A 26847-nucleotide genomic window follows, 5' to 3' on the forward strand; every position below is an offset into this window, starting at 1 on the left:
TTAAATTGAAAACTTCTCCTTGACTTATAATAGGATAAGAACATATGAGCACGAAGCAGTATGGGAGAAAGCTCTTCTAACATATGATCTTGAGGCAACCCTCTCTCCATCTACTTGCCACGCAGGGATAATAGAGGTAATTTTATTTTATAATAGGAAATGAATGTAGGAATTGATATCTGTTGTACTGTATAAAGTTATTCATATTAAAACCAAAATTGTTTTAGGACAAAGAAATCTCTTCAGTTATCAAGTTTAGTCCTCTCTCATTATAGGTAGCCAAACCGCATGATACAAGACAAATCAGCATTTGTCCGAAAACACCAAGGCTTACTGTCCTTTTGTCACTCACCCATTTTTCCATATCTTGGATCATTAATTTTGTGAAATACTTAAAAATGTTTTTCATTTTATACAAATTTTGGATAGCTCCTAAAATGATGAGATATAAAAAGTAATACAACTGGTTATTTTTATCATCTCATTATTTAAGCATCTACATTACAGTAACTGTGTTACTGAAACTTGTATTTCTTATTGAAATCAATACATAGAATTGATGTTGTCTTATTTTAATATCTTAAAATATGTTGCTTTTTTACCCTTTTTTTGCTTTTTTATGATACTAATTTAATTAGTTTTATTGTAAAACATAATGGCTGCACATGTAACCTGGATAAGTGATCACAATTAAAAAGTTATTATGGTCTTTGAATGGATAGGAATTAAAAAGTTGTAGGAAACTTTTTCAAATCTCCACTAGGAAAAATAGTTCCCTAGGAAGTAAAACCAGTTTTGGCTTACTACTCACGAATGATGGAATGGAGAAATGTCAGCAGTTCATTTTGAACACATCATAGAAATTTTGTTTCCAGGAATGTCAGCCACAGTAGCAATGAAATAATTTTCCAAGGTGATTGGTATTAGTAGTGTGATTTAATAGTTATCTTATTAGAAGTTTTTTTTTGTGCTGTGTTTAGAAATACTTTTGGTTCTATCTTACTTGCAAAGGTTTCTTTGTCACCAAAAGCAAAACAAATACTTTTAAAAAATAATTCAGTTTATCAAAGGAGGAAAAGCAACTTTCAGTAATTTTGTTAATTACAGGCTTTGCAGAATTTTGGGCTTTGCCACACTCTTTCCATGTATCTAAATGGACTGAAACATGAAAACACTGAGTGGAGTGCAGAACTACAGGAAATACAATACCAGGCAGCGTGGAGGAATACGCAGTGGGACCAAATCTCTTCTGTCAAGTAAATATTTATTTTTTTTCATAGTTCTGTAAGTGAAAGGCAACTGTTTCAGTTCCAAGAAAAAAAAAAAAAGACATTAGAATATCATTTCTGCGGTGCAAGTCACCTACTTTATTTTGGTCATTGAATTGAAAATCCATTGTTTTCACTTGGACCTATTTTGTTTGCACATCACTTTATCCTCAAGAACTATGCAGTTGATTCTTCTTTTTGTTTGTTCGTAACTATCTCTTAATGCTCTTCCTAAGTGAAATTTTACACTTTTTACTCATATAGTAAATGTGTCTTAATTATATATGAGGGATGGGTACTTTTTAATGTTTAATGTATAAACAAATGGGAAGGATAATAGTAAGCCATGAGAGGTCTTCAAAAACTGAATTAGAAAACAGCAGTGTTGATTCATGGCTACTGCACTGTAAGAAGCAATCTCTTCCCTTGTGTCTTGTTCTATACCTAGAATTAATTATTTCATACGACTGGTCAGGATATAACCACAGAATGGCTGAGGTTGGAAGGAACCTCTGGGGGTCATCTGGTCCAATCTCTGCTCAAGCAGAGACTCCTACAGCAGGTTGCCCAGGCATGTTCAGGCAGCTTTTGAGTATCTCCAAGGAGATACATATCATATCTTTCAGTGTAATGCCATGAGAATTCTTAGGATTAACTTTTTATTGTGATGTTGGTTTTGTCTTATTATATAACTGTATACATATACTCCAGCACTCCAAACATTTTGACAATTATTGTTTTTTCTTTGTTTTAAAAGAACAGATTGTGTTTATAAAATACTAAATTACTTTGAAATGTAAAGGGTTACTTTGTAATTTTCTATCACATGAAACAGCAGTTCATCCAGCCACGAAAAAATGTACTGGCAAAATATTCATCATCAAGCTAAAATTGAATGCTTTGCAGAGAAATGCAGTTTCCTTTTCATTTTTAAGTTGTTATTTTTGTTTTATTTTTTTTCTTTAAGAGATGAGACGGAAGGATTGGGGTACCACAAGTCATTGTATGATGCTCTTCAGTCTTTACGAGATAAGGAATTCTCTGCTTTTTATGACATTCTTAAAGATGCAAGGTAAAAAAACAAACAAACAAACAAAAAAAACAGCTGTGTCATCATTCTGCCCTTACAGAAAGGGGCAGAGGGGGAAGGAGAGATGGTAGTCACAAGTTACATAAAAAAAGACTTGTGGTGGTTCTGTGGGCTTAAATGAAGATTCATTCATAGAATAAAATCAGTTCTTCTGGTCTGCAACTTAAATTCTAGTTGTTTTTTTTTTTTTAACATGAATTTATCTTTTGTGCATATACAATTTGCGTGTTAATTGAGATTCATTTCTAGTATGCATTTTTTACTTCCTCTGAAATGGATTTGAATGCTTACTTGTCTTTTTCAAGTCAGTTATAACACGTGCCTTGGAGTTTATAAATATGTTTATCGTGTTTTCACTTACTGACAAATTTAATTTTTTGAACTTCAATGGTATTACAAAGTAATTCCAGACAGAATGGATGTGCTGTTTAATTTCTTCTCACTGTGGAAATTGTTATGGATATTTGTAATTCTTTGTGGATACTGGAAAAAAAAATATCTCTGTTAAATCCATAGGGTGAATGAAGTGGAAGAGCTATGCAGAGGCAGTCTCGAGTCTGTGTATTCTTTATATCCAACTCTTTGCAGACTACAGCTAATTGGAGAGTTGGAAAGTATAGGTCCGGTATTTTCCAGGTATTTTTTACACGTTGCTTTGTACTGCTTTTTCAGTTTTCTGTATGTTTGATAATCGAGTCTAGCACACAAATAAAACGACTTCATCAAATTTTATTCCTGGGCATCTCATATTCCATCTTAAAAACTGTATAGATTTTATCTTTAGGACAGGAAGACAAATCCAGATCCTCTTTATTTCCAGACTGGATTTATTTCTGGTCTAGTTTTAATTACTTGATACTATGTCAATATTGTATTTTAAGTAATTGCTTTCTTTCCTTTGTTTTGAGTTCCCTGGTGCACCCCAACGCTGCAACCATCTCTCTTAGCCTTTGGTTTGTTAAAATGACTAAGTCAAACTCCACTAGTTTCCTTTCTGACACTCTTTTCTATTTCCTTAATCATCCCCATGGTTCTATTGAATGTTATTTCAGTTTGAATCACTTTTGTAGTGGACCAGTATTACCATCAGCGTTCTAGCTGAATTCTTAACATTGCTTTTAATAGTGCTATTAACATTGCCTTTTTCTGCCATAGTTGTATCAGCTTGATATCTCATAGTCATTCTACAGTCATCTGACCTTATGAACCTTTGGTATTTACAGTTAATGAACTGTCTAAGAAAGTCATACATACAATGGCAACCTATATGGCTGTAATGACACAGTTTTGAATTTATTCTTAGTTTGATCTGTATTTAACTTATAGAACAAAATAAGAATCCTTTTGATGATTTTTAATGCATAATCAAGAATGTTTACAGCAGGGTTTTATGGACTCTTTCTTGTCTTAGAACTGCAGATTGTAAGCTACCTCTGTACTTTACTGTTGTTATTCATCTTGCATTTCACTAATATTTAGCAGGAATTGATAACAGATCTTTTCCATTTTGGTAATAACTGCAGATCTTCTACGACTCAACAACTGAATGATATTTATTTGAAATGGCAGAGACAGTCCTATCTTCTCAAGGACAGTGACTTCCGTTTCCAGGAACCCATCATGGCTCTGCGCACTGTAATCTTGGAGATCTTGCTTGAAAAGGAGGATGAAAATACTAAAAGAGATTGTATTAAAGACATGCTTACCAAGCATCTAGTGGAGCTCTCTAAATTGTCAAGAACTGCTAATAATACACAGGTAACAAATTCCAGGAAAGATCAGTGATGGATGCTTAGGTTTTTAGTGTATAAAATAACTTGATTTGTCAACAGTACTGAAGTCTAGCTGTATTGTAAGTTTATTCAATGAGTCAATTTTTTGGAGACTTAAAGTATGTAGAACTTACTCATTATTTGTATTTATTGTCATGTTTTCTAATTTTTTCTCATAGTTATAAGCCAGTCACTGAAGCAGATAATACTAAGATGAAGTTGTATACAAAAGAATGCCCTTACAGCTCTATTAGTTCATTTTAGTACACTTTTATATATCCAGCTTTCACTTGCATCATGTTGTTCTAGTGTCCCAGATTAAAGCTGCAGAAAGAACTCTGTTGCATCTGTATATTGAGTGTTGTCTTTGAGGATTTATATCGCCAAGGCACCATTGCATTGTGTTAAATATCTCTCTGTGAATGACTTAATGGGATTTGCAGTAACAGTGGTTTCTGCAGCTGCTAATGCTGAAAAATCCATTTAAGATCCAGAGTCAACCTTGGCTCATTCTTGCTAGTGTGTCTGCAAGTAGTATCACATCAAGAATTTATAGAGCAACAATATCCTCCAAGAACCTCTGAATGAAGTAATTCCAGATAAATATATAACTTGGAAATGTGTTCAACACTTCAAATATGTGAAAGTACATTAAAATTTGATTTCAGGAAGTTTCCAACTCTCTTTGTGCATAATGGTGTCATCAGTAGAAAGTTGCCTTTGATTTCATAAACCGAGAGGTTTACTCAGTGCCTCTGGAATTATCTTTAATTATTATCTTAAATTATAATTTTTTTATCGCATGCCTGCCCATTTGGGATGGCATCAGCCATCAACACAGTGCTGATGACCGGCCTGTAAGAGCCTAAACAGAAGCTCATATTTTTTCACTTAGGTTTTCAGTTCCAGAAAAAGATTAAAATTGAGGTGCTATATTTGGGGAAGATTAAAAGGTTCTGGAAGATCAAGCCAGTGTGTTTCTGGAAACACTATAATTCCAGCCTTTTCAGTGTTGTAGGGCATGGATAACTTTTGGAACATACTTCTGGACCTTACCAGTCTTTCAAACCATGTGGTGATAACTCTTGTCTTTTGGCATGCCACTAGCTGGCAGCGTGAAGTGTCTGAATGTAGGAAAGTTTTGGAGGAAGCATTCTTCACAATTAATGGCTTTTCTTTGTCTTTGTTGCCACTACTATCCATTAGGAGCAGGAGTAGAGTGCCATACGGAATCATCACACTGACCACTAATTGAAGTACTCAAACTTAAATTTTCATTTACAAGCATTCTTACATTTTAATTATTTACCTTATGTAGAATGCTTATTTAAAAGTTTGAATGATGTGGTTGTTAGTTGCACAGCTTGTGAAAATATATTAGCCTCAATCTTCAACGTGGTTAAAAATAGTTTGGTCTTCATTCTATGGTGTAGTGATGCTTGATTACTGAATAATAAGGATGTTATTTCACCAGTAGTATGAGTAAAGAGGTAGATATATAAACAGATTACGATATGATGGTCACATTTTTTGCATTATTTTTCTTAGGTCTCTTTCAACATAGTAATTGTGTATTTATCATTTTAGCTTAGTGATTATTTCAGCAGATATTGATTGTAGAGTTTCTGTACCTTATATTTCCAAATAATCTAAAATGTTAAATGTTGATAGTTCATTTTGGGGTTTCTGAAGTTCAATTCCATATTCTCTTTTTGTTGCAAGTCGGGATTGTCTGCAAATTTGTAGAATGATGACTTCATCTCTTTCTTCAAAATACATTCTTATCATTAGATAGAATATGCTGCACATGTAGAGCAAATTAAGATGGAGTTTAAAAACAAAATTTGCTTTAAGATCCATGTATTTGACTTAAAGAATTGTTGATGATCATGTATTATTTTTTCAATTTCAGCTTCCAGAAAGAGCTATGTTTCAGATCAAACAATATAATACAAAGCAATATGAAGTTTGTGAATGGCAACTAGAAGAAGCTCAGGTTTTCTGGGCTAAAAAGGAAGAGAGTCTTGCACTGAATATTCTTAAAGGACTGATAAAAAAATTAGATGCTGATTGGTTTCAGGTATGTGCTATATGGTGTGTTAATTTATGGCAATTAAATTACTGCAAATTGTATTGCCTCTTTCTGAAGCTTTTCCTTGAAACTGTAATAGTGTACATGTTTCTGTTACAGGAAGAGTTATGTAAAGGATTTTATCTCTTGTCTTTATTGTGCAAAAAAAATATATATATATATATGTTTATAAATATATATATATATATATATATATATAAAGAAGACACTAATGATACATTTTATGATAAAGAAACACTCCTCCATTGCAGGCATTTCCCTTACGTCTGTAGGGAATCTCTGTGAAAAGGTGGGAGTATGATTTGGGACTTCTGTTTCAGTGGGAGCGAAGCTGTACCGCAAACTATACAGAAATTCCAGGCAGGTTTTTGGCTGATGAACTTTAACTACTGTACCTTAGACTTCTTGAACTAATCCAGTATCAAGGAACATAGATGTGATCTGGGGCACTGTTTCACATCTTTGAATCCTTCCCCGTTTACAAGCACCCCTGGGCTTTTTATTTTTAACTTGTACCTCTGAAAATGGAATCTTCTCAAACAGGGAAGTGTTTTCTCATCAAACTTGACTTCACCAAGTGCCTCTGGATCTTCGTTATTTTAGATCCCTTCGACAGCTTCCTGAAAAATCATACCACTTGATGTGAAGCAAAGACTACATGCATATCTCCATATCAGAATACAAGGATTTAAACAAAAAATCCCTCTCTCTTGTCTCAGCAATGAATAATGGGAAGTTCCTAAGAAAACTTGTAAAGAATAGTTGAGCTCAATAGCCAGAGTACTCCTCCAGACTAATTTGTAGCACAAGAACTTCCAGAACCAGAGGTAGTTTATTTGTGTATAATTCTTTCCTTTTTTTTTTGTTTTTTTTTTTTTTTTTTTTTTTTTTTTTTTTTTTTTGTACCATAAATTTGTCCAGTCACTTGCTGAGTTTGTGGAAGTTTTTCGTATCCAGGTGTTGTGGTTTAACCCAGCAGGCAGCTCAGCACCACACAGCTGCTCACTCTCTTTTCCCCCAGGTGGGATGAGGGAGAGAATCGGAAAGGGAAAAGGCGGTTGAGATAAAGACAGATTACCAGGTAAAGCAAAAGCCATGTCACTCCAAATGTCCCCGCCTTTCCTCCTTCTTTATCCCTGCTGTTACTGCTGAGCATGATGCCACATGGCATGGGATGTCTCTTTGGCCAGTCTGGGCCAGCTCCTGGCTGTGTCCCTTCCCAGCTCCTCGTGCACTCCCAGGTACCTCGCTGGCAGGGCAGCACCAGGAGCTGAGCAGTCCTTGGCTCTGTGTGAGAGCTACTCTGCAACAACTGAAAACATAAATGTGTTATCACACTGTTTCATCAAAAATCCAAACACACAGCATCATACAAACCTCTGTAAAGAAAATGGATCATCCCAACCAAAACCATGACACCAAAAAAACTCTGTGACAAGGAATTCCACAGCTCAATGCTCATTGTCTTAAAAGCTGCTTGCTTTTGTTCATTTTGAACCCCCATCTTCATTTGGGGATAGTTCTGATCTTGGAAAAAACAAGAACCACATATTCCCTGTCACCATTCTCCATAGCGAGGTAACGCTTTATAGTTTTGTTTCTAGACAGGAATAGCCATCTCACAGTCACTACTGTATATAAGCCATGTATATGTTCTTTGCCTGCCCTCTTCATGCATCATTTAACACTTATTTTTTGCTGGTAGCTTCATCTGCTTTTTTCATTCAATTTATTTTCTTGTATTGCCTGTCATAAGTTTTTCAGTCTTTTTATCACCTTGAATACCTCAACATCATCACCAGATTTTGTTCACTATGCATTGCCTTCCCCACACTATTGTATTTCGAACAGCACAGATCATTGGGTCTTTGGAGCATTTTCATGGGTGACTAATGACCCTGTAAAAAGTGGCCCACTTATTTCTCTTTCTGCTGCCTATCTTACTTTTTTGCCCCTCCAGGAACCATGCTTTTTGTTTCTTGAGGCTTTGTTTCTTTAGCTTTTTGTTGAGGAGCTATGTCACACAACTGCTGGAATCTCTTGGAGTAGACTGGTATCAGACAGTTATTCCTTATCCCTGTGCTTGTTGACTTCTTCTAGAAGTCCATTTGAGCTGGGAAATGGGATGCATCCGAGGATGCTAAGACAGCTGTTATTTCAGAGCCACTCTTGTATCACCTCTGAATGATCATGGAGATCAGGGGAAGTTCTGATGACACCAAGAGGCAATCACATCCATATGCAGAAAAGGCAAAAAGCAAGGTCTGAGAAACTACAGAGCTGGTAACCTCATTTCCATCCCTAGGAAAATTCCAGAACAGGTCTTTAGGGAAGTTATTTCCATGCACATGAAGGACAAGAAAGTGATTGGGAAAAGCGAGCACAGATACACTAAAGGTCATCAGGCTTGACTAACCTGATCATCTTCTGTGATGAAACATTTTGCCCAGCAGATACAGGACAAGCTGTGGATGTCGTCTGTCTTGACTTGAGCAAGGCACTTGCAACAGTCTCCCACAACATTGTCCTTGACAAGCTGGTACGATACAAACTGGGTCAGTAAGACCACAAGACAGGTGGAAAACTGGCTAGACAGCTGAGCTCAGAGGGTGGTCATTGATGATGCAAAGGCAGCCTGATAGCCAGAAAGAAGCAAGTTTTCCCCAGGGTTTGCTACAGGCTTTGATACTATCTTTATGACAGAGATCTGTGTGACAGGACTGAATTCCTTCACCAAGTTTGCATATAACAGCAAACTGGAAGGAAAAGTGACTGGTGAGTCAGGCAGGCCTCAATAGTCTGGAAGATGATACCAACAGGAGTTGCATGAGATAAGTCCTTCACCTGGGACTCAGTAACCTCAAGCAGTGGTACAGGTAGGGGTCCGACTGGCTGGGATGTAGATTTGCCAAAAAAGGACTTGGTGGTCCCAATGCTAGAATAAATTGACGTTGTGCCCTTGTGGCAATACAGGTGAACCGTGTCCTGGGCTGCATCACCAAGAGTCTAGCCAGTAGGTTAAGAAATGTGATTGATTATTCTGCTTGGCACTTCTTAGCCCACACCTGAAGTAAAGTGTCCAGTTTTAGTCCACCCATCAACAGAGGCACTGAGAAATTGGAGACATCCAACAAAGGGCTATGAAGGTTATTAGAGGAGCGGGGAGCTTGGCACAGGAATAAACATTTTAAGGACTGGTTTTATTCAGCCTTGGGAAGGCTCAGGGGGCAGATCTAATCACAATCTTCCAATACGTAAAAAGGGGTTGTAAAGAAGATGGAGGTAGCTACTCACAAAGATGCACACCGAAAGAGCAAGAGACAATGGGCACAAGTTATTTCAAGAGAAATGCCATCTGGATACAGGAAAAAAAATTCTACCACTACCACTGTAACACATTTCCCAGATACATGGTGAAATCTTCCTTGCTGGAATTCGGTAGTTCAAGGCTGAGTTTAGGAGAGTCCTAGAAACTTAATATAAAGCCCTGTTTTCAATGGAAGGCTGGGTCTGGTATCTCTCCAGAGGTTCCTTTCGGCATCAACTTTTCTGTCATTCCATGGTTTATTTTTACAAAAGCTGTTCTGGCTTTTCCTTATATTCATCCATCAATTCTTTTTTGTGTTGTTGTAAAAACAACTCCTCATAGTAATAATAACTTCTAATAATGTTTTAAAATGCTTTCATAGTATTTATTTAGTTGTCTTCATATTGTTGTGGTTTTTTTTCTTTTGACAGTCTGTTTTGTGTGTTTTTTCTGTTTGATAAAACTTCGTTCTGCACACTGATGTGGTAGAAGTGTCTTCATCTTCCTTACCTTCCTGTTTAGCCATGATAGCTTTCTTAGAATATACTTTTTTTTCTTAGAGTGTTTTTGGAAGGTACTAGACATTCACTTTGAATCTCTATACGTTATGAAGGAATATCACACTTCAGAAGATTGGAGTGTTAGGGCAAAGTTTTACACATAACAGGACAAAATCAAGAGTTGCTTATCTGCTTTTCATTTATGTGATTGTTTCATATATAGGTTGATAAAGGCTTCAAAAAAATAGTTCGAATCTCACCTTCCAGTGTTACATTTACATTGTGTATATAAGGAGGTGTTGTGTTTTTGCAGTCTGTGATATTCACCAGCATTTCACAGTCAGTGTTGCCATCTTGATCAGGTGGTCTTCAATATATACCAAGTATATTGGAAATTTGTCCTGCTGTAGAATTCAAGTTGAGCTTCCAGTCTGGAGGCAAGTCCACTGAAAATCTACTCCATCATCTTCTCAGAGCACTTTTAACCAAGTTTCCATGGAGAAGTCTGTCTGAAAAATGTGATGATCACACAGTTATCACAATACCTGAATGTTCCCTACAGCGTGCACTATGGTACTTCAGATTAAAGGGGGATGTTAGAAATAACATTTCTGGAGACACGCTCTGAATTTACTTTATTTTTATTAAAATTTGTTATTTTTTATTGTCTTTTTAATTGTTCAAACTGTCAGGTATTTTCAAATAAGCACTCTCCTTTAGTCTCGTAGAGAAAGTAATTTAAGGTTATTGCCTACTGTTTATGTAGATAGTAAATGACGTTGTAGACGCATTACATGTAACAGGCCTAAGTGATTAAATTATGCTTAGAAGTAAAAAGTTTTATAAGTAGCCTACCTACTGTGTTCAAGGTATTTTCATTTGCTGCCTTCCTCTTATTTTCTTTTTCCAAAAATTTTCTTTCTTAAAGGTGGAGAATAATCCTCATCTGAAATTGATGTATACAGAGTGTCTGAGGCTATGTGGAACCTGGTTAGCAGAAACATGCTTGGAAAACCCTACAGTCATCATGCGGAAATACTTAGAAAAGGTGAGTCTAGTCTGTGAAACGCACAGCCTTTTGAGATAATGCAGTGTTAAAATGTCAAGTGAATTTTACAATGTAGCCTTCTTCTTTTTTTTGTGGGTTGAAAATACAGGTTCTTATAGAAAATACAAGTTTTGCATATTATTATATAACACTGTAATATGACTACTATTCCTGTTTTCCTTTTTCCTTCCACCCTATCCCCATCTTTTCACCTTCAGGATAGATCACTGACTCCTTTGTGTTTACAGTACAGGGATTGCATTCATTTACAGTCTCATTCCAGGTGCTGGAAGGTCTTACAGAAATGTTTCAAAGTACTGTATTTTTTTTTTTGGTAAATAATCTTAGCCATAGTAGAAACATTTTTATTAATATTTGTCTGCTCTGCATTTCTTTATTTCTAATTTATGAAATTGTACATAGTTGCCTTTTGTTACTCTCTACATGGTTTCTCTGATGATTTGAATCAATGACTTGCACATGCAATTTCCTTCTCTTTTTGGCACTATCTTTGTTTTTTTTTCCTCTTCATCTTATGCTGTAAGGTAAAACTAAGTTGCAAAGCTTCATGTGTACTTACTCTGAAAGATAGATAGTGGTAGGAGATTCCTGTATAGTTGTTAAAGCTGTTTCATGTATGATATTTGACTGTTTGCACTGAAAAACACCTCAAAAATTAAATTCACTTAAAAAAAAATCTCAGTTTTATTTTATTTATATATATATATATATATATTTCATATATATTATATATATATATATTTCATATATATATATATATTTCATATATATATATATATATTTCATATATATATATATATTTCACAAACAAGTGTCCCTGCTTGAGCATGGATTTGGACAAGATGACCTCAAGAGGTCACTTCCGTTCTGCTATTCTGCGATTATTAATAGCATTTGGTCAGGTATTATGCAGTAGTCACTATTCACCTGATTATCAGGCTTTTTATTATTGTAACTTCCCTTTTAGGCTGTGGAAATTGCTGCAAGCCACAGTGGAGACAGTGATGAGATGAAGAATGGAAAGATGAAGGCTTTCCTCTCTTTGGCTCGTTTCTCAGATAATCAGTACCAGCGAATTGAGAATTACATGAAATCCTCAGAGTTTGAAAACAAGCAAGCATTATTGAAGAAGGCCAAGGAGGAGGTTGGCCTCCTGAGAGAGCACAGAGTTGAGAGAAATAGGTGAGTGTTCAGACAGAGGTAGTTACTGTGGAGCCATTAAAGGCTTTGTCTTTACTAATTCTCTGTCTGGCTGGGCAAGTGGTACAGCATGGGTCACACCTCTACAACTGAATTTTTACTTCTTTTCATAAAATAGTGCCTGAGCCCATAATGCTTGTTGCATAGAGTTTCTTTCTTAACTGGGCTTGGACATCATCTAGGAGAATTGCTAGTTGATGTGGGCCAAAATAAGGAGCTTTACAACAACTGAACAGTATGGATGATTTCATCAAGACTGAGATTTTATCATTAGAAAGGAAAAAGACACTGACTGAAGATTTACTTAGAGTGGTGGATTTGCGTTGGACATGCACCAAAAGAATAGCTCCTGCAGTTTTGTTTTGTAGATGTTTATTTTACTGGGCTTGTTAATACACAAGTTTGAAAGAGGTAAAAAAAAAAAAAAAAAAAAAAGGTTAAATTGCAAAGCAACAGAATTTGGACAGCCTAATCCATTCATTGAGAAATAATGTGTTGTTTAAAAATAATGTCTGTTCACATAGATATACAGTGAAGGTTCAGCGAGAGCTTGATCTGGATGAATGTGCCATACATGCCCTAACTGAGGATCGTAAAAATTTCTTGTGTAAAGCAGTGGAGAACTATATCAGTTGTTTGCTAAGTGGAGAAGAACATGACATGTGGATCTTCCGACTCTGTTCCCTGTGGCTTGAAAATTCTGGAGTTGATAGAGTCAATGAAATGATGAAGGTATGTTTGCTGCTTTTTTTTTTCCTTATTATACTTTTACATGCAATTATCCACATCCTCCTCCTCCTCCTGTTTGTAAAGGATGAATTACAGTGCTGTGATGTACACTTTCTTGTATAGCTCCTTACCATTTCCATCAAAACTTTCCTTTTTCAGTCATTGCTCATAAGTTAGTTGCTCATCAGTAACGCTCTAATTCTCACTGCATTTTAATTTAATGTCAATGTAATTTAGCAAGTCGGTAAGATTTAACATACCTCATGATCTTTCACCATTGTTACCTTGTTCTTTACATACCTTGAATGCTGCCCATATCCTTCTATGTCCTTTAGTATGTTATTCTAGATATACCCTATATACTTGTGGGTGAAAGGATGTACTGTTAGACTATCTGTAGAACACAGCAACCATGGACCGGAAAGGTTCTCATTCTGAGGTTGGTTCATTCATTTCTGCAGTGATGTGGGCTATCTGTTAATTCTTGCATGAATGATATGTATTTATAACGGATATCTGTGTAATTTGTAATTGCTTCATTTTGTGTTAACTTTGTATTAACTTTCAAGAGTAGAAAGTGTTCCTTTTCTCAAATTTTTAACACACGGTTGTTTACGCGGTTGTTTATTGTCTTAAAAACAAGGTTGTAATTTTTTTTATTAGGAGTGTTTCTTGCCACAGTGAATCTAGAAATGTGGGCATTCTGAATTAATATATCTAAGCTCTGCTCTAGTAGAATAGCAAATAGTACTTTCCTCATGAAGGACATTAAAGAGGCCTGAACCAAGATGATGTGATACTCACTTGATCACTCAGCAATAGTTACCCTGTTACAAAAAAATGCAAAATCAAAATTTCTAACCTGGTATTTTATGATTACAGTCTTTGTTTTGGTGTGTAATGCAGCTTTCTTGCTGAATTTTCTCTACTACAGAAAAATGCAGAGAAAATCCCTTCATACAAGTTTTTGCCTCTGATGTACCAATTGGCTGCTCGAATGGGAACCAAGATGATGGGTGGACTAGGATTTCATGAAGTTCTGAATAATGTAATTTATGCTTTTTTTTTTGTATCTAAAGATACCTTGATTGGCTTAATGGTGCATACTCCTAAATAATATGTATCTTTCCTTATGCAGCTGTAGCACAATGAGTTATGGAGGTGGTGATGCAAAATCAATATTGTGGGTGGAGGGAGAGAGAGAATTGGGGAATTCTCATTGCTACTTTGTTGTTTTTGTTGTTGTATAAGAATAGTCTTATGCAGATATAGAAATGTACCTTGAATGTATTACAATTCTGGAGGTAATGTCTAATTGATATTACTACTCTTTATTTCTTATAAAGAGCCTTAGTAGCCCAAAAAAATAATTTTGTTAGTTAAGTCATTTTATTTCTTCTGTATAATTTTCAATAATGGGATCTTCTTCTTTTCCTTGACAGCTGATGTCTAGAATTTCACTGGATCATCCGCATCATTCTTTGTTTATAATATTGGCTTTGGCAAATGCTAACAAAGATGATCTCCTGACAAAACCAGATTCGATAAGAAGAAATAAGTTAATTAAAACTGCACCAAAAGAAATCTCCCAGCTTGATGTGGTAACTATAAAAACTTAAATTTCTATTCAGTTTTGTAATAAAAAATATTTACTTACTTATTTCAAGGGCTGTTTTAGTGTAGAATTCAGCAGCAGAAAGAGTGGAAAGAAAGAAGTACTTTGTGACAAAAAGCTTTCTTTTGTGTGTGAATTGATAATTACTGTTGAAATTGTGTTTTACTGAGGCTAAACAAAACATAACGAACATTTCCTGCAACAAATACCCCCAATTATTGCATAGAATTTTGTGGTGAATGTCCTTGATGAATTATTCTCTAAAAGGCACTTCAGTTGCAGTAAGTGTTTGACTAGGTTTATTGTTTATTGTTAAAAGTAGATACTGAGCATCTTTCTGCTTTAAGTGGTAACATCTGTTCTAGGTATTTAACCTGGCGCAGTATACCTTTTGTTCCTTTGTATGACTCTAATTTGCTAAAAGCCATGATGAAGTGTAGTACTGACCTGCAGTTTCATGTTAATGTTGTCAGTGTTTAATTTTTGTTGGAACCTGCCCAGGGAATCATCTCGTATCTGGATTTATGTCCTTTTTCTGCCCCATCATTATAGTCCTGGCATGGTTGTTACTATGGTCTCCTGTTTCCTTCTGGAGAAGACCCACAATTTCCCATGTCATCTTGTTGTCACCAGTGCACCTATAGAAGCCTTTCTTGTTGCCCTTGATGTCCCTGGCCAGGTTTAATTCTAACAGGGCTTTGGCTTTTCTAACCCAATCCCTGGCTGCTCCGACAATGTCTCTGTATCCCTCCCAGGCTCTGTCCTTGCTTCCACTCTCTGTAGGCCTTCTTTTTCTGTTTGAGTTTGCCCAGAAGCTCCTTGTTCATCCATGCAGGCCTCCCGGTGTTTTTGCCCAGCTTCCTCTGTGTTGGGATGCATCACTCCTGAGCTGGGAGGGAGGGGATCCTTGAATATTAACCAACTTTCGTGGGCCCCTCTTCCCTCCAGGCCTTTTTCCCCATGGTACTCTACCGAACACAGAAGAGGGCAGAATCTGCTATCCTGAAATCCAGGGTAGTGAGCTTTCTGTGCTCCCTCCTTGCTGCTGCCCTCTGGATCCAATGGTGATCTTTAAGGTCTCTTCCAACACAAACCATTCTATGATTCTAATTGTACTTAAATGACTGCATGTTACTATGCATCCTTAATCTTACAAGATGTAGTTTGCAATCGATATTTTTATTTTATTTTTAGGACAGGATGGAGGCTGCTAGCAATATAATCAATATCATAAGAAAAAGGAGAGCTCGTATGGTTAGAGATATTGAATCCCTTTGTGATGCTTACATCATATTAGCAAATGTAGATGCTAGTCCGTGGAAATCTCAAAGAAGTAAGTCTTGAAAAAAAGATTTTCATTTTCAATATTGAAGATATATGTATATATATATTCTTGGATGAAAAAAATATGTAAAAGAGATGCTGTGATAACATTGTGCATTTTGGTAAATGTAGAATTTAGTCTGGATTAAAAGTTGTAGTAGTTGCTCGTACTGTAAGGACTTCGTGACTATGAAACTCCAGAAGACCCCAATTGTGCGTTGGTCATCTTCATCAGTTCAGAAGACGTATGCAGTAAGATTTTGTATCTCAAAAACTGTTCTTGTGACCTTCAATGTGTGTTTATAATTCTAAATGTAAAGCTATGAATTCTATTTAATTACAGAAGGCATAAGTATTCCTGCTGACCAGCCAATTATTAAACTGAAGAACCTGGAGGATGTTGTTGTCCCTACCATGGAAATCAAGGTGACTGAAGTTGAAATAGTTCTACGTTATAATATCAAATCTTAGATTCAGGTTTCTCTAATGACAGAGCATTTCTCTCTTCATCAGATTCCCATGTTCTTCACAGGCCAGCCTATCTGGGCTACTTTTCCTGTGAGGTGGGAGATGCAGGGTGAGATCCTTGCCTTTGGAAGGCCTTTAGAAATTTTTAGAAGACCATGACCCCAAAGTATAGGATAGCAACTTATCCTATGAAGATGATTTTGCCACTGTTAGCACTAACTAGTCTTTCATCATCGAAAGGGGTGATGAGGCACCTAAACAACAGAGAGGATGTGGGAATCTGAATCTCTTATTTTATAGGTGCTAGCTCAGAGTTTTAAGGAGGCGTTTCATGTACGTAAAGCTGTGAGATTAAATAGATCTGCCTCTTCTGCTATTCCCAGTTGGCCAGCTTGTGTGCTTTAGCTCAGTAATTTAGTAATGGTAAATGATCCATTCCCATTAGCATGAGTTTTCGATTGGATGGGTGCATTGGCACCCATTCTTATATGCCTGAGTATGTGGGCATGCTTCCTCTACCTAGGAAACGTAGCTGTTTGAGGAGTGTGGAGCTGTATTTTGGGCCAGCTGCCTAAAATTTAAGTTTTTGAAGCTGAGCTTCCATACGTTGAAGTGCCCCTGGCTATCTCTGTACAGCTGAATAGAACAGCCCAATGGAATATTTTATGCTGTTTGACTTCAGAGATCAGAAATTGCCACCCATGCTAAATAACACTTGTTTGTACGGCTCCTATTGGTCTTGGGTGTTGCTCCTTGTTAAGATACAATTATTATTGTCTTTGCTTCTTCCCCTGTACAATTTATCTAAAACAGTAGGAGGTCTGTAGTGTAAACAACTCAAATGCAATTTCCTTACAGCTAATTTAGTAGGGTTGCTTTGTGGCATGGGGATATCCAGGATGGTTTAAGAGACAGATCATACAGATTTGGGCAGTTTTAGAATAGTAGATTGGGTCCGTTTGCAGGCTAGTGTAAATCTGATGTCCTCTGACCATACACGAATATTTTTGGGGAGAATGCTAGTTGGCACAGGCTGGAATTGAGTCTCGGGTTGTTTGGAAGCAGCAGGTCCCCTCCACCAAGGAGGCAGACAAGCAGGAATCAAACTTATTCCTTTGCTTAGCATATTCTTGTAGATTTTATGGTTATTATCCTTGTAGATGACAGAACATTTATATTAATACTTAGAATATAGTTTTCAAACAAATCATTAATGCTTTCTCTGAGGCAAATGGAGATCATATTTCTACTAATTTTAAACTAATATAATTTCAGGTGGATCCCACTGGAAAATATGAAAATTTGGTGACAATAAAATCTTTTAAGCCAGAATTTCACTTAGCAGGAGGCCTGAATCTGCCTAAAATAATAGACTGCATAGGATCAGATGGTAAAGAAAGGAGGCAGCTGGTTAAGGTACGTTCTGTCTGTTGTAGGGGCATCTCAGAGATTTGGCATGTTGGAATTTTTAAGTTCTCATGTCAGTTTTCTCTGGTATCACTCGTGTACTATATGCAAAATTTTCACAGTTCGGTGTCAGTTTTCTCTGTTCAGGGCTTTAATAAAGGAAATCACAAAGTATCTCATAATAATTAATGTTATTGTAAATATTTTCAACAATATACAATAGCTTACCTGACAATTACCAGACCTGCTGACTTGTGTGGTCATGTGACAAGTGATCTGCAGCATTTTCTGTAAAATACCTCCGGTTTTCTTTTTTCCCTATAGAAAAATAATTATGATTCAGAGACAATTGAATACATGCACGTAGACACACAAATCTTTAAACAAAAAAAATATTCATTAAACTCAGTTCATTACGTTCTGTCTGTTCCTTATGGCCTTGTAAACATTCATCAGCTGCTCTAAGAATTATGATTTGCTGTTAAGTATGCAGTACTTTTGAAAGTCTTGAAGGGAAGCCTGATGTACAATCCTTAATCAGAATTGCAGTACCAACTGATGTTGCTTCAGCTGTGTGCTGGATTGCTAAATACGGTAAATGAAACACCTTTTAAAAAAAAAGGTACCTTAAGGAATGTAGATTCATTGAAACCTTAATTGAATAACATTTGTGAAAAAAGAGAAGAAAAAAGTGATAAGTTAACGATAATACTGCTTAAACAACTGAGTACTATTAGAAAACCAAATATAGATGAAAACCAATTGTTAATTACATTTTATTACAGTTGATTATTGTGGAAAAGTAAGTTGTGTTTTGTGGATTTATTTTTTTCTGTATATTTTAAATTTGCAAAACAAGAAGTTGTATGCTGAAAAAAGTGCTCTTTAACTGCTTTTTCTATTTATGCTACAGGGACGTGACGATCTCAGACAAGATGCTGTTATGCAACAGGTTTTCCAGATGTGTAATACATTGCTCCAGCAAAACACTGAAACACGAAAGAGAAAATTAGCTATCCGAAGATACAAGGTAACCCTGAACAGATGCTGCAAGTGGAGGAATTAATACTAATGATACTGATAAAACATATTTTCCTATTCTCCTCTTCTTAATCTAAAGACAATTTCAAAGTATATTTATTTATGTGTTGTTAAAAGTGTTGCTGTGATGGTGACCTGAGTAAGTGCTCTAAAAGTATAAGTTCTTGTCCTTGATAAGTGAGATTTGTGTGTTCTGGAATCTCTAAAGGAAAATATGTGAACTGCTAGCATAGTCTAAGACACAGTTTGATTCACATTCTTAAAATAGTTTTCAATGAAGATGCATGTTTGTACATGTATAAAAATGAATGAGAGCAGGGAGGAAGAAAATGAGGGGTTATATTATGAGATAAAGAGTCTTACATAAGAAAAAAAAATTAAGGAAACAGGCAGTAGCTATTTCCCTGAGGCCTGGAGATTGTTCATTCTCAAGGAGAGTTCTGTCTTCTAGAATACTGATACAAACAAGCAAACTGAATAGACTAAGATGTATTGAAGTATGTAGTGGAAGGTCCTCTGGGCTAAAAAAAAAAATAAATTGCAAGGATATACTAGAAGAACCTTGAGTTTATGTTATATATGCATACCCATACATTAAAATCATATATTTTGGCCAGCTATATGGTTTGATTTTGTGTCTTTTTAAACAAATGCAAATATCCGCCAAGGATCTGCAGTATGTATTTGTAGCTCTGTGTGTGTTTCCCTCTCCCATGCAGCACTGGTTTTGTTTTCACAGGTAGTTCCCCTTTCTCAGAAAAGTGGCGTTCTGGAGTGGTGCTCAGGAACAACTCCCCTTGGGGAGTTTCTTGTGAATATCGAGGAGGGAGCTCACAAGAGATACAGGCCTAAAGATTACTCAAGTTATCAGTGCCAGAAGATAATGATGGTGAGTCAAAATAATTAAAGAAAAATATCTAGCTCATATTCTGCTACACAGAAAAGGTTTCTTTAAGTATATAAGGTTATACTTCTGGTATATAACAATTGTATTAATATATCTTCAGACTAATCTGAATGCAGCCTGGGAAGTCTTTACAACATAAAAATAGCGAAATGTATGTTTGTTGTAGGAAAGATTTGAATACAGTTAAATCTCCAGGAAATCTGTGAAATGTTTTCTAGAATATAAATACATCAGAATACCAGAACGATTGTTACAGAGACCCAACAGATTCAGTATAAAGTTATCTTAGAAAATTAATTTATACATGTAATTTATTCATGTTTCTCATTGCATTGAAAAATAATTTTATTTTCCTGAGTAAGCCAAAATGCTAAATATTAATCCTTGGGAAAAAATATGGGTTTAGAATGCAGCTGAGATGAACGCATGGTCTTAACTGCCATAAGACAGTGTGAAGAGGTCTGGCTGCTGTGTGCTGACAGCCATGCACAGAAAGAAAAAACAAAACAAAACAAAACAAAAACACTAAAGACTAAAAGGAAGACTAAATAATGACCGCTACCATATGTAAAGAACAGTAAATAGACTCAGCAGTCACTGCAAACAGTTTTACCTGTTGCTTTACATGAGGTGCAAGAAATTAATTTCTTTTAAATGTATATAAAATTAACAGGATAAAAGTGTGCTTAAGTGTGACTTTGTACAGCTTTTGCATTTGAATGAATGAGTGAGAATGACTTTCTCACAATTGTGTGAAGCCATCAGAAAAGCAACAGAAGAGAGAGCGGGGGAAGTATGTCCCAACAAGATACATTTACCTGTATATAAAATGCATGCAGCCACTGAACCAAAGGAACGGGATGTGTTTTTCACATGTAGTCCATGAGTTGTGTATGGAAATATAATCGTTTAGTAAACCAGACAAATAGGTGCATTAATGATTGCTGTAAAAAATGCAGTTCATAGCTGAGAGAAACGAGTGAGAACAGCATTTGGGGAAGGGGAGAAAGGGTAGGAGGGGAAGAGCTGTATTTCTTTCCAAAACAGGCAGTCACAGGGGAAACATTTCCTATGCATTTAAAGGATGCTCAGAAGAAACATTCTGAAGAGAAATACAACATCTTCATGAAGGTCTGTGAGAATTTTCAACCTGTGTTTCGTTATTTCTGCATGGAAAAATTCCTGGATCCAGCTGTGTGGTTTGAAAAACGGTTGGCATACACTCGCAGTGTGGCTACTTCTTCTATAGGTATCGTACTAAACTACGAACGTGGCTTTTTAAATTATGTAAAAAAAGAATTTATGCCATTTCAGATGCAATGGCTTTTCAGATTTTGACACTTGTCAGAAAGTGGTGGGGGGTGAACAAAAAATTTCATCAAGAGCACCAGCACTATTTTTGTAATTAAAATTTCTGACCCCCCCATCCCCTTTTTCTGCAGTAGAAACACAGAATGAAATTATGTTTCTTTATTTTCTGTATATGTGGTTCGTATTTTTAGGTTCTGGTAGTTTTTACCTGACCAATTCTGTTATGGTGCTTTAAGATTTTTTTCATTGCATCTGTAGTCTCAAATGTAGTAACTGATTTGAAAGTCTTAATCTCTTACTTTACGTTTGCTGGCATCATTAGGTATGGCCAAAATGGTTTGGCATTTTTCTTTGATTTTTCTATTTCAATAAATAAGGGTATGCACACAGATTCCAGATTTCTTCTGGATGACTCGGTTTCATATTGTGTCTCTGGAAGATATTTGATAGTATATTGTACCCATTACAGTAGACTGTATCTTATATATTAGCATATTGTTTATACACTCCCTTTTTGCTGAAAAATTAAGTAAATCTACAGTCTAGCAGAATTCAGATGAAAGAATTTTATAGGAAATATTAATCCATGTCCATTAGATAGGAAAAAAAAGCGTCAAGGTTTCAGTTGAAGGCTTTCTGAATGTGAGGACAGTAAAGCACTGAAGTAGGCTTACAGGGAAGATCTTATAATTTGGAGATTTTTAAAACCAAATTAGACAGGAATCACTTAGGAACAATTTAGTGGTAGAGCTGCCCTGACTGAATTATGATTATATGATACTGTGGGTTAAAACGTTTTCTTAGAAATAGTAATAATAAGAAACCCCTCACTTTACTGTGTACTTTTTATCTTTTTTTTTTTTTTTTTAATTCAAAATTGTTAAATTGTTTGTTTAACCTATCTACAGAGAGAAGTGGGCAAGAAGTCTGTGAAATAGATAGTAACCTTACGCATCTGTATCAGAACTGCCATTTTGCAATTGCATTCAGTCAACCTTTTTTTTAATTTGTGGAATGACATTTGCTCTTTACTGGAGTAACACATTTACATGGGGGAAGAAATAGTCTCACTTTAAATTTGTTTACTTGTGTTAAACTGATTTAAATAATCTTCTGTTTGTTAAATGATCCCTGTTTCTTATGGCATGTAGATAATGGTTTCAGAACTTACTTTTTTCTTCTAGTCGGCTACATACTTGGACTTGGAGACAGACATGTTCATAACATCCTGATAGATGAACAGACTGCAGAACTAGTGCATATAGATTTAGGTAAGTGGGACAAAACTAAGACAGCTTTCATTTTTATTTGCTTGAACTTTTTTTTTTTTTTAACATCTATTATTATTTCATTTAGGAGTTGCTTTTGAGCAAGGTAAAATCCTTCCTACACCAGAGACTGTTCCATTTAGATTAACCAGGGATATTGTGGATGGAATGGGTATTACTGGAGTGGAAGGAGTCTTCAGAAGGTAAGTGATCCCATACGGCATAGGGGTAAGGAGGCAGCAGTGTACTTATGGCATTACGGTTGTTTTATGTTGAGTAGTCTCAGTGCTTGAGAGGAGACTTAATTTCTGTGGATAATATCCAAAACTAAATGCTATCCTCTAAGTCATGCACTGTTATTCATGTAACCAGATAAATATTCCATTATTGTTACCCAATGTCTCATATTCTTCACTAAATAGTGGGTTAACGTCACCCTCTTGTGAATCTCAGGGTTGGCTCAGTGCTTCTAAAGGCTCCACAGCTAAATTTCATCCCTCAATTTACACTGCTAGGGTTTGTTTTCTTCAGAGCTATGTACTTCCTTTAAAACTATACTATATATCCAAGCCATGAAGTTTCTTTAAATTGTTTTGTTCTCTTATTTCTGTTCAGTTTTATTTTATTTTTTAAGTAATTTGTTGTCTTTTTCCTCTTTTGATTCATATTTTTGGTATCGCTTTGCAAGTGCAAAATATAAATCTCACAACAAATTTGAGCTGCAAGACAGAAAACTCCCCCAAAGGGATGAGTTTCTGTTAACTCCCATCTTATTTCATGCTAATGACCCAAGAGGGCCCCAAAAAGCAGGTCATTTCTCTCACTGGGGGCTTTCATGATATTAATGCTTGCAAACCCTAAATTTCATGTCTTTAAAAAACATGTAACGTAAGCATTGTCTTTGTAAGGTAGCATTTAATAAGTCCTAATGTACATTTGTACTGTGAAGGAACAGTCACTGCCACTTCTGTTCTAACCACGATGCTCTCAAATTCACCGTTTCTTGTTATTTCTGAAACTTTTGTCCCATGATACAGAAAAACGTGAATTGTTTGGCTCTGGCAGAAGGAAATACAGTTTCTGGTGCAGATTTTGTTTCTGCCTTAGCCATACTGATCTGTAACTGACAGAATAGGTGTAAGTGTACAGACAAGGCATCTCAAGATTGGGTGCGAACAGTCAGTTAACTTGTAGTGCTTGTTCTGATCCTGAAGTATTCTCTTTCCCTGAAGAGTATCTGTCTCATAAGGAAAGTTTCTTATGACTTTCAGACACCCAGTTCAGTGGGGAGTGAGTGTAAATAGCAACATCTACATCTAAAGCTGTTGGAGAGATTTCAGAAGTAGCTTAATGTCTTTGGCCACTGGATCTGCTTGTTCCATATGAAGGTAGCCCGCCAAGATTCTCTGATGTCTTGCAGAGCACCTCTGGCACGCACATTTTCACCCAGCCAAGCAGTACTGCCATTGTGGCATACCACAGTAATCAGTGGTGGCTCGGTGCTTAATTCTTAATAGAAACAGTTCAGACAGTGAAACAGGTGATCTCTTTCCCACAGGGAGTTAATCAGTTCTGTATATATTCTCCTTATGGTCTTAGAGTTCTCAATTTCTCCATCTTCTCTAAAATGGAAACAGACAGGTTACTCATATGTTAGAAATTAGCCTTTAATAAGGGTACAAATACCCATTTCCAAAATAATGAAAATGCAATTTAATTTACTCCAAATAATCTAAAAATGTGGTAAAATATTTTCTAGATGCTGTGAGAAAACAATGGCTGTTATGAGAAATTCTCAAGAAGCTTTGCTGACCATTGTAGAGGTAACTATTTTATCATTCTTTCTGATAGCAAGCTGCCATAAAGTTTCTGGTCTTTGTACACATTACTATGCTATTTAAATTTATATTTATGGCTTGTCTTTTATTTTTTTTTATTTTTTTTAATTTTCATTTAGTAACACTGGTCAGATTTGTAAATTCATGTAATCTTCAATAAGATCAAGACCAGTCTGTACTTTCTATGGGAACTGTTTGTTTCAGGCATACACAGTTCTCCCTGTTCAGTAACTAAAATATTTCTGGCTATCTTCTAACTGCAAAGCATCATTCCTAGCATGAGTAGTGCCAGGTGAATTAAATCCTCTTTGTTTAAGTCACAAAGAAGTGAATTAAACTTCAGCATTTGATATGCTTTAAAAATAAACAATATTTAGTGTCTGGACGTTTATTAAAAATGATCTGTTCATTGCTGTGAATGTCAAAACTGAGTCAAGTATGCAGAACACACACACCTGCAAATGATCAGATATTCTTTCATCATTACACTGTCTACTAAGCATTTTAGCCCAATTCTATTTGAATTTAAAAAAAAAAAAAAAAGTTTAATCTGGTTAGCATGAACATCACCAACTGACCATTTCTCTTCCTGTTAGGGCACTGAGCTAGCTGTAATTAACAGTTAAATTAAATAGATGTTTGTTTACTGTGTAGGTGCTGCTGTATGATCCCCTCTTTGACTGGACCATGAACCCCTTGAAAGCTTTGTATTTGCAGCAGAGACCAGAGGATGAGGCTGACATGAGTTCCACACTCGGTGCTGATCCCCAAGAATGTAAAAGAAAAGCCAGGTGAAAAATTTATGTATTTTTTATTGTCTTTTGCTGTGCTTTACCTTTTTATTACCAAAATTGCTTGTTCTGGTCAGGACCATACCTAGTGCCACTGTTTTTCTGTCTTTATTCCTCCAGCAGTGATGACCAGAGTTTTAACAAAGTGGCTGAACGTGTCCTGATGAGACTTCAGGAGAAGCTGAAAGGCGTTGAGGAGGGAACGGTGCTCAGCGTGGGAGGACAGGTGAACCTCCTCATCCAGCAGGCCATGGACCCTAAAAACCTGAGCCAACTCTTTCCTGGATGGAAACCCTGGGTGTGACTTGGGAGGTTCTAGGATTCTAGTATGTATTTTTAAGCAGCAAGTGTCTAAACATTTCAAGTTTGTATTTCCCAATGAAACATTGGATCAGGTAAACTCTAAAGGTTTATACCTATTAGTATTAGGTGGATGCTTTGGGAGTTTGTTTGTTTTTTTTTCTCGAGAACCTGTTACCAAGAAAGCGGTATTTTTTTCCCTCCACGTATGTTCACCATACAGTATAAAACAGCCAGTGCTGTGACGTTCCTTGTGACTTGCAAGGACTTTGCTCAGGCACACTGGATGCAGTGTTCTTTAAGCCTGAGATTCATTTCCTTTGTCTTTCTGTTAAATAGTCTGGATTATGATAATCCAGTATGGTGACATGGCTGGTCTGAAAACCAGGAGTCATGAAACAGCCAAAGTGCATTTCAGAAGGGAGGGGGCATCCTTTAAAGATAACGCTTCAATGACACTTGCCAAAAGTGTAAAAGAAAACTAGAGAACTTCATGTTTAAAGACTTGAAAGTTGTTTATTTTTTTTATCTTTGTTAAATGGACAATTTTTTATAGAGATAAGGTCATTGAGTCAAATGTAATACTGCTGTTTTTTCATGTTGAAATTATGCTTGTACCTAATTTCATAGTATTTCTTTAATACTATGAAACAAAAAAAAGACCATAGTTTTTGTAACTCTGTGACTGACTGTACAGTGAAACCTAATATACGAGTTAACCCCTCTGAAATAAACAGTCATTCTGTATCTGGAATACCTTTCAGAAACATTAAAGTTTTACTTTGGGCACACACACACACACACACACACACACACACACACACACAGACACAGACACAGACACAGACACAGACACACACACACACACACACACACACACACACACACACACACACACAAAAAGATTCTGAATGTATACATTTTTACAGAAGGCATTGCTCCTTTTGAAATAAAAATAATGGAAAGAATAGTCTGTGAATATTGATCATAGAAGAATCCCCTCAAATAAGTGTCATTGGTATATTTAATAAATCTTTCTGAATCATCTTTGTAAAAATATGAATAAAAATTGGGGTACTCTCACATTATCCTAGTTTACACTTTATGCATTTTTGCAGCGGTGTAAGTGAGGAAGTTCTGGTCTCATTAACATTTCACTGGTTTTTATTTTATTCTCACAATTTTGATGCTGCTTCTTTGTTTTCTATGTTATTGTCAACATAACAAGATGTATCTTTTGTATTTTGTTTCTATCAAGTTGGCATAAATTTCTGTTTATGTTCAGAACCAAGTGTGTGTCCTGTTTTTTCTGTGACAAATAACTCCCATGCAGGAATACAGTGATGTGTTCTCTGAAAATTAAACTTATGTGACAAGCTGGAAAGGACTGAACAAAAAACACTTGAAGAGTTTATACTTTTAAGCATGGATTAAAAAAATACAATACTGTTACTGATTTTTTCCTCATATGTTTTATAGTGGAAATTCTATGGGCTTTTTTGTTTGTTTTCCATATTAAAGCTCTAGCTATTCATACCAATGAATGTTGCA

The 26847-nt window shown here is 35.9% G+C and overlaps 1 protein-coding gene across 4 annotated transcripts in view; it reads left to right on the plus strand.

Moving 5' to 3' along the window:
* ATM (ATM serine/threonine kinase) overlaps positions 1 to 26050 on the plus strand; it is a 68539-nt gene extending 42489 nt beyond the window's left edge. For 3 of the 4 annotated variants that reach the window (XM_068670401.1, XM_068670410.1, XM_068670427.1), the window contains 22 exons: positions 34 to 136; positions 1108 to 1256; positions 2236 to 2340; positions 2875 to 2994; positions 3882 to 4116; positions 6043 to 6210; positions 10958 to 11077; positions 12066 to 12280; positions 12823 to 13030; positions 13962 to 14075; positions 14470 to 14628; positions 15837 to 15975; positions 16309 to 16391; positions 17709 to 17849; positions 18754 to 18870; positions 19621 to 19770; positions 20872 to 21037; positions 22284 to 22370; positions 22456 to 22570; positions 24127 to 24190; positions 24860 to 24996; positions 25117 to 26050. In XM_068670401.1, coding sequence (XP_068526502.1) covers positions 34 to 136; positions 1108 to 1256; positions 2236 to 2340; positions 2875 to 2994; positions 3882 to 4116; positions 6043 to 6210; positions 10958 to 11077; positions 12066 to 12280; positions 12823 to 13030; positions 13962 to 14075; positions 14470 to 14628; positions 15837 to 15975; positions 16309 to 16391; positions 17709 to 17849; positions 18754 to 18870; positions 19621 to 19770; positions 20872 to 21037; positions 22284 to 22370; positions 22456 to 22570; positions 24127 to 24190; positions 24860 to 24996; positions 25117 to 25300 — 3079 coding nt within the window. In that variant the 3' untranslated portion in view covers positions 25301 to 26050. The remainder of the gene's footprint in view (positions 1 to 33; positions 137 to 1107; positions 1257 to 2235; positions 2341 to 2874; positions 2995 to 3881; positions 4117 to 6042; positions 6211 to 10957; positions 11078 to 12065; positions 12281 to 12822; positions 13031 to 13961; positions 14076 to 14469; positions 14629 to 15836; positions 15976 to 16308; positions 16392 to 17708; positions 17850 to 18753; positions 18871 to 19620; positions 19771 to 20871; positions 21038 to 22283; positions 22371 to 22455; positions 22571 to 24126; positions 24191 to 24859; positions 24997 to 25116) is intronic. The other variant, XM_068670417.1, reaches the window with a different exon arrangement.
* The last annotated feature ends 797 nt before the right edge of the window (positions 26051 to 26847 follow it).

This window comes from Anas acuta, chromosome 1, assembly GCF_963932015.1.
Source record: "Anas acuta chromosome 1, bAnaAcu1.1, whole genome shotgun sequence".
Lineage (NCBI taxonomy): Eukaryota > Metazoa > Chordata > Aves > Anseriformes > Anatidae > Anas > Anas acuta.